The sequence below is a fragment of the Silurus meridionalis genome, chromosome 11, assembly GCF_014805685.1.
Source record: "Silurus meridionalis isolate SWU-2019-XX chromosome 11, ASM1480568v1, whole genome shotgun sequence".
In the NCBI taxonomy this organism is placed as follows: Eukaryota; Metazoa; Chordata; class Actinopteri; order Siluriformes; family Siluridae; genus Silurus; species Silurus meridionalis.
In genome coordinates, this window is record NC_060894.1 from 20,215,289 (window position 1) to 20,228,527 (window position 13,239).

Below are 13,239 nucleotides of genomic sequence, written 5' to 3' on the forward strand. Positions count from 1 at the left end.
AGCTGTAAATGTTTTTGCGGTCATCACGACTTCAGCAAACTTCCTCTTCGATGCCTCCTTTTGCTTCAAACGAGGCTGGGTTCAGCACAGGAAGTCTGGCTTTCCTGTTCCCCGGTTTGTTATTGTTACGCCACCCCTTATTGAGTAATCGAAAAGGGCCTAAGGGGTGTGCACCATCGATTCTGTTCTTAATTAAAGATGAAAGCTGTCCACAGCTGCCCTTCCCCTGTTCTGACCACCCTCCCACATGTAAGCGTTCGGAGCCAAAGAGGTGGTGGGGTCCTTCTTTATCTCTCTGTTATGTTCTCTCTGTACACTTCTCATTAAGCTGACAGGGCAGGCTGGCCAGGGGATTTCCACCACCACATTGTCAGATATAATTGATTTAATGAGACTTGGCCCCTGCGAGTTTGATTCTGATTATCATTAGTATTTTCCTTTCTTTTTTTTTTTTTTTACATTTTCAAACACTTCACAAATACAGTTTAGTGTGTATTCCTCAACTGGTTGTTTTTACTGACAACAAAAAGTTTGGCTCCGTGTAATGGACTTTTCTAAAACAATCGATGCACTTTATAAACCTGTGAACGTGATACTGTCTGTTTTAGGACAAGTGTCAAGGGATGGCCAGTCAAAGCTGCAGAAACACTAAGCGTACTCTCCCACAGGTCTGTTCTTACCCTGTTTGAGCAGGTAGAATAAGCTATGCCGGCTTCCAAAACCTCAGTGCCGGCCTGGCCGGAGACTTTAGGCTTTCTCATCCAGATTTTGTCTGTTGTCTTTTAAAAGCACTCCGAGTGTTAGTTCCTAAAAAAGAACTCGTTCACAAAGCAGTAAGTGTTATGGGCTCAGACTGCCGGGGCTCCTTATCATAACATCCTCTGCGACGAGTCAGGCTGTTTGTTCTGAAGCTCTCCGACTGCTGTTGACCTACATGGTGACAGAGAGAGAGAGAGAGGGAGAGGGGAGACCGTGAGCGAGAAAGAGAGGAGGCTCCATTTGCTTTGCTTACTCAGCTCTCTCCAGGACCTCGCATCCTGTGGTGATATTCAGAATGGTTCATCTGTTTTGGACTGGAGAGTGGATATCCTGAGGCTGCTTGATTTCACTAACTTTAGACAGAACTAAATGTTGGTTTGGCTTAAATTAAGGTTTTTTTTTAAGGTTTGCATGCATTGAATCAGTTTATTAACTGTAACATTGTTGCTTGTTTGTCTGTCTCTATTTAGCCATGACATGGAGAGCAAAGAGACGCTGCGTGGGCTGCAAAAGATGGAGGACCGGCCGGAGGAGCGTATGATCCGGGAGAAGCTCAAGGTCACCTGCATGCCTACCTGGAAACATGAGTGGCTGGAGAGGAGGAACAAAAGAGGCCCAGTGGTCAGCCACAAACACTTCCGCAAATCGCTACCTCGTGTAGCCACCAAACACTTTTCTGCCATAATTATTTCTTATCTTTAGTAATGGTGTATATCCTTGCTCAGGTTGTTAAGCCCATTCCGTTGCGGCCCGACAGCAGCGAAGGGCTCGAGGCAGGCAGCGACATCACGAGTACCACTTCCTCTCAGAGCAGAGGCCGTCGCAGCCCCTCCCCTGGACCTTCCTCATCCTCCATTTCTTCTACTTCCTCATCTACCAAGACTTCTGGAAAACCGGAATCCCCTGGCGTTCGCAGGAAGCGGGCATCCCCAGTTCCTGTAAGACTTTCATACTCTAGCATACATTTTTTTTTTTTCCTTCATTTATTTAAGCATTTGGTTTGGAAGAGGCAGATGTTAGAAGGCAGGGGGTATGAATACCGATTAAACGCTGTGGTGACCCCTAATGGGAGAAGCCGAAAGATGATTATATTTTAAGGCATTGAATGGATAATGGACAGACGGCGCATTATGTTGTAAGGCTTATTTATAATATTAACTCCTTTAACTCCTCTAGTTTCAGAGCGGCAGGGTAACACCCCCACGGCGTGCGCCGTCCCCCGACGGCTTCTCCCCATATAGTCCTGAAGAGACCAATCGCCGGGTCAACAAGGTCATGAGGGCCCGTCTCTATCTACTCCAGCAAATTGGACCTAACTCCTTCCTGATTGGAGGAGACAGCCCAGATAATAAATACCGTGTGTTCATTGGACCTCAGGTAAACCCTTTCCTCTAGTGACTTATTTCCTAGTTGAAAATCCTATTGCATGATTATTATTTACAGATTGTTTGAGCTTTAAATTTTTTATTAAAGCAAGTACTTTTAGGCTTTAACAACAATCTGTATGATATTGTTGTTTATCAGACCTGTAGCTGTGGCCGTGGGGCCTTCTGCATCCATGTGCTTTTCGTCATGCTTAGAGTCTTCCAGCTGGAGTCGTCTGACCCGCTGCTCTGGAGAAAGACCCTCAAAAACTTTGAGGTAAGTAGCATTTCAGCATTCTCTGTCTCCCCTTAATGCCCTTCTAAGCAAAAAGGCGAAATTCATCTCACATTCAATTGTGTCCAGGTGGAGAGCTTATTCCAGAAGTACCACAATCGGCGGAGTTCTCGAATCAAAGCCCCATCTCGCAGCACCATCCAGAAGTTTGTGTCCCGCATGTCAAACTCTCATACCACCTGCACATCTAGTTCCTCACCCTCGAGCAACGAGAGCAGGTCAGTACTGGTGTGACTGAAAGGTGTTCATTGATCTTCACACACTTTTCATTTTTGTCTACAATTATGAATACATTAAGTCCCATTTACACAAGATTTAGCAAAACAGAGTAATTTACGGTACTGTATAAACTATACAGTGTATGGAGTGGGGGAAATGTTGGGGTACCATATGTATAAATATTTTAAATTTTAGCCGAAAGGTAATTATTCCACATGCTCTTGCAGCCATTAGTCTTCAGAGATATATAGTTCTTAAAGCTATAACAAGTAGCTGAAGGATCTCCAGACAGTAGACCTCTGTTGTAACCGCGTGAAACAGTGCTGTTCTAGTGCGATCCACACATTCATCAAGATAAGTATCTAGGCTACATCATATCCACCATTTGTGAGATCCGGTTTCAAAATGGCAGTTCCATGTAGGAAATATCGGTCTGAGAAAAGGCTAGTGTTGTACAGCACTGCTCAGCGTGGGTGTGTGTGTGTGTGTATGTTTCATCTGCAGTATGAAGGATGAGGAAGAGCAGATGTGTCCGATCTGTTTGCTGGACATGCTGGATGAGGAGAGCCTGACTGTGTGTGAGGAGGGCTGCAGGAACAAGCTGCACCACCACTGCATGTCCATATGTGAGTACAAGCACAGGCATTTCACACACACACACACACACACACACACACACACACATACATTTATGTGACCTTAAAAATGTGAAGAAAGCTAAAAATAAAGGGAAAAGAGCAAGACCTTAAATCCAAGACAGGGTTTATGTCCCCCCCCCCCCCCCCCCTTGCTTATATTCATGCCATCAAAACATTTAAACCGTCATCCAAATGACTCTTACAGTCCCAGGCTGTGTAAAATAATCTCAGCCATAAATATCAGCTATATTTAACAACAGTCTTTTGAAGTAACTGCCTATTTGTGTCAGTCCCCTGTTTATTCGCTGTTCATCCACTGGCAGGCTTTAGGAATCAGAACGAATGAAGCACAATCTGCCGTCTTTTGTTTTTCAGGGGCAGAGGAATGCCGGAGAAACCACGAGTCCCTGATCTGCCCTCTGTGCAGGGCTAAGTGGAAGTCGCACGATTTTTACAGGTGAGAAAACCTGTGACGGTTCAAATCTTTGCACATCGAGTAAAAGGTTGAGGGGTGCAAATTATTTTTCTTTTCTGATGGTACATTATGAAACCCTATAAACAGTGAGAAAGGAATAATTCCCCTAATACAGCCTCTTCGAAAGGCGGTACCAGAAATACGAGCTATTGTTCAGTTCTTGACATCGATCTGTGCGTCGTTGTTTCCAAGTCTGTGCAGGAAGCACCTGCGTGTGGCTGAGGTGAAAGGGCAGGGAAGCCTGTGTGTGTGTGGGGGAGCTCTAAGATAAGACAATCAGATGGAGTTCAGGAAGTGAAGGAGTGTCCATTGCATTCAGCAAGAATCTGAGTTCGACAGAGAGAAAATATCTGCGAAGAGCAGGAGCAAAAAAAAGCAGGCGGAAGGCTTTGATGGACCCCTTTCCTACTTTGGGTTGGAGCGCTTTGCCAAGCCACTCGCATCAATCCTAATATGCACCATCAGCCCAGACCTCAGACGGAGCTCAAGAATGCTACTGTCAACAGGCCCAAATTATACCTTGGGGCAATTGGCGCTTTCCCAGATCAACTAGTGGGAAGTAGTGGCTCTCAAACCAGTAGCTATATGAATCTGATCTCTGTCTGTCTGTCTGTCTGTCTGTCTGTCTGTCTGTCTGTCTGTCTGTCTGTCTGTCTGTCTGTCTGTCTGTCTGTCTGTCTGTCTGTCTGTCTGTCTGTCTGTCTGTCTGTCTGTGTGTGTGTGTGTGTGTGTGTGTGTGTGTGTGTGTGTGTGTGTGTGTGTGTGTGTGTGTGTGTGTGTGTGTGTGTGAGAAAACCCAAACCTGTTCCAGCATGGCAGTGTCCCTGTACATAAAATGAGCTCCATGAAGATCTGGTTTACATTGTTTGGAGAGGAAGCTCTGATCTCATCCCTACTAAACACCTTTGGGATGAATAGGGACACTGACTGTCCCCAGACCTCTTCACCTCACCCACATCAGTACCTGAATTTACTAACTTTTTTTGCGGCTGATGAACACAATCTCTACCAGCACACTTCAAAATATAGTGGAACATCTTCCCAGAAGAGTGGAGGGAATTATCAAAGCAAATTGGGAATGCGCAATGCTCAAAAAACGCATACCGTGTGTGTGTGTTTGTTTAAAAATATATATATGATGTTCGAAAATGCTTTATAATAGAGGATCAGGTTCATTATGCGGTCGCTTTAAATGGCGACGCAGTGGGGAAGTGTTGTTGCTGTGCAGGTGATGTGTATGTTGGAGCATCAGCAGGTTGGAATTCCATGTGTTGGATCTTCTCTCAGCGGTTAGGTGAGCTAGACAGTACGGCACCACCTGTGTTTTTTGTGTCTGCTCAGGGCTGAAATGCTAGCAGCAAGTCACGTTCAGTGTCTCCCATCCACCCCCTGCTCCGCACCCCTCCTTCAAAGACATGAATGCAAAAACCCTAACGGGATCCTCTCCGCACAAAAACCTGTGAAACCATAGCCTGTTGAACTCTGCAAGTACTCTGACTGTACGGAATGAATGTTTTCAAGACCTGATTTTTCCAATCGTTCATTTGCTGTGCTTGGTTTTAGCAAACCGAGCCTTTTATAATGAGGTTTTGACTATATTTCCTGGAGTTTTGCTGGAAATTTGATGAGCTATGGTTATGCTTTAGTTTGAGAGGGTGTTTTCCAGCCATTTGCTTTCAATTAGTAGGTCTCATCATTTGACAAAGTGAGAGAGGCTGGAGATTTTTTGGTTATGGTTAGAAAAGGGACATCGGGTATATGGCTGGAAGAATCTGACCCTGAGGATGGAACCATCAGGCAGCCGGAAGAAAGAAAATTATCATATAAACCTATTGGCCTTAAATGAATGCACCTTATGTATGGGAATACTTTCGTATTGATATCCATCGCACCTGTAGAACATGGACTATAACCACAAATGATTATTTTGACACATTATTAGTCAAAACATCCTAAAGGCACTTGTTAGTGCAGCATTTTTATTCCAGAAGTTACATTCTTGTCCCTGGTAATTGCGCATATCCTACAGATTGAAGTATACATTAGTTTTAATCATTGCTAAATCATGATACAGCAATAATGCATCATTTCTCCATTCAATGTGTTTGTGTTTAGTCACGACCCAGCATCTACAGCGGACAGCTCCATAAGTCGCTCTCAGAGCCTGGTATCTTCATCCACCGCTTCATCCAACTCCCATGCTGAAGGTCAGAGGGCAGCTCACGAGGGAGACTTTTCTCTTCCCCATTACGGGGTGCAGCAAATACCTCAGACTTATAAAGAGTTGGCCGAGCCTTGGATTAAGGTGAGGTGGAGCGCGGGATGGTGTCGCCTCATTTTGGAGTTGTACATAATTCTTAAGAAACACCATTCATTTATTAAGCATTTATATACACTTATTAATATACACTTGTTATTATTTAAGATGAACTTCTCAGCCACCACATTACTGATCTATTTTTTGTTATATATATATATATATATATATATATATATATATATATATATATATATATATATATATATATATATATATATATATATACTTTTGCAATGAATCGCGATCATTACTCCGTGTTCCTGTCTCTCCTTTTCCAGGTGTTTGGTATTGAGCTGGTAGGCTGCCTGTTCTCACGGAACTGGAACATCAGAGAGATGGCCCTGCGGAGGCTGTCGCACGACGTGAGCGGCGCTCTGCTTCTGGCCAACGGCGAGCACTCGGTGGCAAGCACAGGAGCAGGAGCAGGGGCCGGTATCGCCGCAGCAGGAAGTGAAATCTCAGGGGAAGTAGTGGTCGAATCATGCTGCAGTGTTCTCTCGATGGTGTGTGCAGACCCTGTCTACAAAGTCTACGTGGCTGCGCTGGTAAGCTTCCATCTGCCATTTCGTACGTCTCCTTTTGCCAAGCATCCTTCTGCTGCAACACTCATAAGTAATTCAGGCCAAAGTAGAGAAGATCAAATGACTCTGGAGTTCTTTCATTGCTTTAAGTTTTATTAATCAGCTTTAGCAGCACCCTCTCGCCAAATCCGTGATTGTCTTACGCACTACACTACTACTCGCACAAAGCGTCCGTCTACCTCATGATCGGGTCACAAGTGCTGGGAGCTTGTGTGCTCTCGTGACTGCAGAGACGCTAGGGTTTTCATTCCACTTGCAGGAAATGACGCAATAGCAGTCTGAACCGTTATCTGATGACTTCCTAAAATCATATTCATAAAAATTCCAGAGGACTTCACTAATGTGTGAAGGCATTTGTGGGCTCAGATTTATACAAATCTGCTGATAAATGAGACTGAAGATGTGGTCTTTTCTTCTTTTCTTTTTTTTACTCTTTACATTACTCACCTGAATATCGTATTACATGCTTGTAAATTGAAATCTAGATCCGATTCGATTTAAGTGTCGTTTATTTGGTTCTGTTTGAGGAGTGCTAAAGTTCAATATTACAACAAACCATGCTGGCTAGTTCTAAAGTTCACTTTAAACCAGGAAGTCTGCAAAACAACCGGGACCTTCAGGCTGAGACTTAAAGGTTTCTTTTTTTTTTTTTTTTTGTTTAGTTTTTTTTCCTTCACCCCAAATTTAACCTGTTTCTACTTCTTTTCTAGAACAATAGCTTTCAGTGACTGTTTTCATGGCATACATTTTTCGGAGTACGATATTTCCCTCAGGCTCTTTGCTTCAACGTTTTATGGAAACAAGAAAAGTTCTGTGCTCTTGGGGGATTTCCAGAATATTTAGTGTTGTTGGATTTTTCTTTTTGCTTCAAACAAAGGGGGAAAAAAAGAAGCATGGTCTCTGTGGACTAAAAAAATACCGCGCACACTTTTGTTCAAGGCAAAGCCAGCAGTCGTATCAAATCTTTTTTTGCAATGATGTTTGCGTCGGGCAAAAAAACGCCGGCCGAATTACTGCACTGGAAAGGACATGGGGTATTAAGTGTGTTTGAGTATCGGTGGAAAATCTTTGGAATGTTTTGAGATTTATATTGTGATTTTTTTTTTAATGCAATGGAAAGGTGTGGGTAGTGAGGAGAGTGTATGTGTGTGAGAGTGAATGTGTGGAGGTTGGGGGTTGTAGCGAGAAGAAGAGTCAATGCTGAGCTTATCAGTGCTGGGCAACACTCCAGTACAATGCGCTATCAGTCACCACTCCCCAGTCTTCTCTGGTTGTCAGGGTCAGGGTGAACTGTTTCTCACACACTTACACAAACACATATGTTAAGCATACTACTCAGTGAACATAGATTCTGGTGTCCCTCATACAAGAATAGTCCGGCCATAATGTGTGAGGTCAACAGTTCAATGCTCTCTGTTTAGCCCAGTCATACTACTACATCAATAATCTGCGTATGCGGAGCTACTTACTGAACTACACACGTTTTGTATTAGCCGTTTTTCGTTCTGCACAATTGCACGCGCACACACAAATTCTTGTTTATTATTTGAACAAAAAAAGCTTGGCATTCACGAGTCAAGTCTGGCATGCATCCCATGATGTTTTGATGCTTTGTGAATATTTGGGATTCTTATTTCTTCCTCTCCTCGCCCAGAAAACTCTGCGGGCCATGCTGGTCTACACGCCATGCCACAGTCTGTCGGAGCGCAGTCGCCTGCAGCAGCTGCTCCAGCCCGTGGTCGAGACTATCCTGGTGAAATGTGCCGATGCTAACAGGTGCTGCTTGTAATCAAGATTTGTGCTGGAGGTTTTTTTTTTTTTTTTTTTTTTTTTGGTGTTTTACTGCCACCTAATGATGGGCACTTGTAAAAGCACTAAAATAGTCAATTCCCTGTCTGCATTTTATAGAGAAGATACAGTAGAGTTATTTATTGTTGTAAATGTTCCATATTCCAGAGCATATATAATGCAAGTGTGTGTGTTTACAGTCGCACCAGCCAACTGTCTGTGTCCACTCTGCTGGAGCTCTGTAAAGGCCAGGTTGGAGAGCTTGCTGTTGGTAGAGAGATTCTCAAAGCAGGTACACTTATGTTCTCAAAACCGATTTTCTTCTTGTACTAAAAAAAACATTGCGTGGGTCGTTATTAAAATTTCTGTATGTTTGTATATTAGGTTCTATTGGTATTGGCGGAGTGGACTATGTGCTGAACTGTATCCTGGGTTCCCAGACTGAGGCGAATAACTGGCAGGCTCTTCTAGGCCGCTTATGTCTGATCGACAGGTTGCTGCTGGAGTTTCCAGCAGAGTTTTACCCACATATCGTCACAGCTACAGACTGTGGACATTCCCAGAATCAGGTGGAGAGGTACAGGACTTGTTCATCTTTATTACACAGGATGTCTCAGAAAGTAGAGGAAAATGTCTGAGGTCAATCTTAAATGTCTGTCTTCTAGTTGTATTTATGGTTTGATGTTAATTCCAGGTACCAGAAACTGCTGCGTCTGCTGAGCTTTGCGCTGCAGTCCATCGACAACTCGCACTCCATGGTAGGGAAGCTGTCTCGCCGCGTGTTCCTGAGCGCCGCTCGCATGGTGGCCCGCGTTCCCCACGTTTTTGTCAAGCTGCTGGATATGCTGAGTGTCACCAGCTCCACCCACTACGCCCGCATGCGCCGGCGTTTGCTGGCTATCGCAGAAGAGATGGACATTCTAGACGCTGTGCATCTTGGCCTTGAAGATGTGCAGGGCGCCACTGGACCACACTGTGACGCCTTTCTGGATCCCGCAGCTCCTCAGAACTCGCCCGTTTCCACCGAGAGGAACTCGCCCACCCACCTCTTGCAGGAAAAGCCCTTTAGTAAAGTCTCTAGATGTGGAGCTGTCAGTGCAAAAACGGTAGACGATGTGTCAGACAGGTTGGCGTGTGTCTCCGCTGGACCTGCAGACTCTCCAAAACCTTCTGTTCAACAGCGTGGTCCTCTTAGACCCCTGAGCCAGTGTCTTAATCCACATTCGCCCTCCTCAAGTCAACCATCCCCGCTCCCCTCCCCTTCTACCTCTAACATCCGGCCACAAGGTTTTGTACCTGGCAAGCTCACTAACTGCTCCCCTGGTGCCCAGCGTAAATTTCCGATTCCTAAGGGTGCTAGTGGAGGAGGGACCATTAAAGACCCCGAAAAGCTTCCCTCCCCATTGTGCTCCCACCCCCGGCCTCTGCCTTCTAACCAGATCCATCGTCCCAAACCCTCACGGCCCTCTTCTTCCACCTCTTTTGAGGCAGCTAAAGCTCAGTGCCTAGGTCCTAAAAGCAGTATGAAGCTCGAACTTCAGGACATTTCTCCAGAGGAGGGTGCAAGGTGCAGTGCCAGCTCTGTGTTTGTCCCGAGCGATGATGCAGTCTTTACGCCGGTGGATGAGAAGTTTCATGGCCTGAACGCTTCAGCAGAGCTCAACTCCAGTATGGAGGATCTTTTGGAAGTGTCCATGCCGGTGACAGACAGCACAGTGACGTTCCAGTCAGAGGTGGCGGTGCTGTCACCAGAACAGCCTGGTTCGGACGATGCATATAGCCAAGATGTGACTCAGAACCAGAAGTGCATGGAGAAAATGGAGGCCGAAGAAGAGGAGGCGCTCGCCGTCATCATGGCAGTGTCAGCTTCCCAAGATGCTCTACCCATCATCCCACAGTTGCAAGTGGAAAAGGAGGAGGATGTCATCATCATACAGGTTGATGTGAGTAGATTTCCATGTAGCACTTTTCCCTCATTGGTCAACCATGAAATATTTTTTTTTCTTCGGTAGCTGACGTTCAGATGTTTCAGTAAACCAGCCAACAATAACCACAATTCAACCTTTCCTTCTCATGCACAGACGCCAGAGACGCTGCCTGGCCATACCAAAGCAAAACAGCCTTACCGTGAGGGTGCAGAGTGGCTGAAGGGACAGCAGATTGGTCTGGGAGCTTTTTCCTCCTGCTACCAAGCCCAAGATGTTGGCACCGGAACACTAATGGCTGTAAAACAGGTGTGTAGGGAGATTTCTTTTTATTATTTAATTGATACTTTTTGTAATAAATTTTTTATATTCTTCATATTGTGTGGTGCTCAATTCACAGCAGTGATGAAGATTAATCTTTTCCATTAAATACATTTTTTTGTAATGATTTTCTACCTTTTATGGGCATTTTCTCTGTTATAAAGCCATGTTTTTCTAAAAGTCTGCATCATCTTTTGAGTCAAATTCTTACATTTAACCAGTCAATTAGAATAAAAAGTTACCGAGCAAAAGAAATCAGTATTTTATCATATAATAATAGAATAGAATATTTACTTCATAATATAATATATTTTAATAGCTCATTTTTGGAGGAAAAAACTGAATGTACACATTTTCTCCTACTGTATATTGAATTTTGTGATCTAAATGCCTTTTAGTGTATTTTAATAAACTCAATCATGCAGTGAATGAACGCACTCTAAATGTGCCTGAGTTTAACCTACTAGACTTCACCACGTGATGTATGCGTGCACGCAGTAGGTGTGTTTTGTTTGGGTTTTGCGATATTATCCTAGACAACATATATCGTAGACCGCTAGTAGGAAGGTCTGTTTTGTAATTTTGTACCAGCGTATTATTGAAAATGTCTGGGTTCTATAATGCACTATTATAAAACTCTAACACTATTGGATATCAAAGTCAACCAGACGGAGGACGGTCTGTAAATGTCCAGTTAAATCTAAAAGGATCATTTTTTTTTTTTTTTTTTTTAAATGGGTTTTATTTGTGAATTTTTTTTCTATACTCCTATATGATGTGATCATATTCGATCATATGTCTGTGTCTCTCTCTCTCTCTCTATCCCTCTTTTTATTTTTTTGTTGCTTTTCCCTCTTATCTTGCTGCATATCAGCACTTTTCGGTTACTTTCTGCCCATTATAGTCCTGCATTGGAGCTATGCCAAGTTTACAGCCTTGGTCAAAGTGTTATATCGACTCAACGAGGTTATGTCATGTCACAATGTTTCTTGGCACATTCCCTGGGCACAAAAGGGCACACCCCCTCCCCAGCTTTCACTAAAAGGCTGGTTTTTGAAGAGTCAAAATTATGCTATTAGTGTGTCTTTGTGCCACTTTTACCCATAAACCCCCTCTCTTAGTGGATACGTATAACTGGATTACTATTCTAAATGCCTTTTATGATATAATTCATCCTATTGTATTATTCATATATGAGGGCTGACTTTAAAGCCTTATGCGTACCATATGTTAATATTATAATTTTATATATATATATATATATATATATATATATATATATATATATATATATATATATATATATATATATATATATATACACAGAGAGAGAGAGAGAGGTTTCCCAAAGGTCATTGAATTTATGGAATATCCTGGAATTTTAAAAGGTCTATTACAGACATTGAAAGTCAGAGAATATATTTATATTTTTTTGTCATTAAATATCAAGGATTTTTCTTTGTCGCTTTTAATTTTAGTTTCCATTTATCAAAATGTAATTCTTCTGAACTATTGTTTCGTTGTTTCACGTGTTTTTTTTTTTTTTTTTTTTTTTTTTTATTGTTAGGCTCTTTTTCAGTGCCATTTTATTCCCTGGTCAAATGGCTGTACCTATTAACTAATGCAATCAGGCCAGGAAAATTTACATTTCAATAGCTTTGGCTGCAAAATTTACCACTTTAAAATTGTTAAATGTAGACGACAGAAAAGCTAAATGTAAGGTTTGTAAAACTACTATCGAGCTATCAAATATGGGAGAGGGAGCACTTCACAGCCACGCAAACAGTAAGAAGCATGCTACCCCTATGAAGAAGACTGGAGCATCATCTTCGGCCCAAGGGCTCATCACTACTTTCTCGCCGCCCCCCCATATCGAACAGCAGTGACAGTAGTGTGAGACACAGTGGTGCACGTTTTTTTACGTAACACCAGTAAAGACCCTGGAGGCTGAAATCTTGTTGTGCCTGAAGCTAACTCAGTCCCACTGGTCATACAGGTCATCAGAACAAATTAGTATGTAGCTATAATTTTGGCTAGCGAGTTATAATTAAAAATGATTTTTAAATTGTAGCCTATGTTAGGAATATATTAGGTGTATATTAATGAGGAAAGCATTTTTTTTTTTATTATTCACATTATCAAATCAGCTTCAAGGTCAATACTCCACGTCTCTTGAATACAGTCTCACACTAAAGCCGTGCGTGTGCCATTGGCAGCCATTGAGCTTCCACAGATCGTGTTACAAACACATGAGATGGTTATGTCAAATCAGTCTGCCAGTAAGAGGGTTATCTGGCAAATCCTTGGATGAGTCAGATCAGCGTTTGAGGTGTTGCCAAGCAGAAGCTGGCTGTAGACAGGGCTTGGGCAGAGAATTTTTTATTCAACTCAATACTTTGAAATTGTACAGGTTGACATCGCTCTGGCTCTGGTTTTTACTTTCAGCTGTGAGTTCTCAGTGTGAATGCAATTTTCAGCTGGGAAATTTTAAATAAGGCAAACCGTTCTTTATTTCATTTATTATTTATTTTGTCATTCCTCCTTCCTGACTCCT

At 42.9% G+C, this 13,239-nt stretch overlaps 1 protein-coding gene across 1 annotated transcript in view; it reads left to right on the forward strand.

Annotated features, from left to right (window-relative positions):
- The window catches only part of map3k1 (mitogen-activated protein kinase kinase kinase 1, E3 ubiquitin protein ligase), a 38,402-nt gene that overhangs the window by 18,953 nt on the left and 6,210 nt on the right, over positions 1–13,239 (forward strand). The window contains exons 2-15 of the mRNA XM_046861263.1: positions 1,230–1,380; positions 1,485–1,697; positions 1,936–2,136; positions 2,284–2,400; positions 2,488–2,636; positions 3,142–3,263; positions 3,651–3,732; positions 5,866–6,055; positions 6,349–6,615; positions 8,306–8,427; positions 8,640–8,731; positions 8,824–9,016; positions 9,134–10,382; positions 10,521–10,673. Coding sequence (XP_046717219.1) covers positions 1,230–1,380; positions 1,485–1,697; positions 1,936–2,136; positions 2,284–2,400; positions 2,488–2,636; positions 3,142–3,263; positions 3,651–3,732; positions 5,866–6,055; positions 6,349–6,615; positions 8,306–8,427; positions 8,640–8,731; positions 8,824–9,016; positions 9,134–10,382; positions 10,521–10,673 — 3,301 coding nt within the window. The remainder of the gene's footprint in view (positions 1–1,229; positions 1,381–1,484; positions 1,698–1,935; positions 2,137–2,283; positions 2,401–2,487; positions 2,637–3,141; positions 3,264–3,650; positions 3,733–5,865; positions 6,056–6,348; positions 6,616–8,305; positions 8,428–8,639; positions 8,732–8,823; positions 9,017–9,133; positions 10,383–10,520; positions 10,674–13,239) is intronic.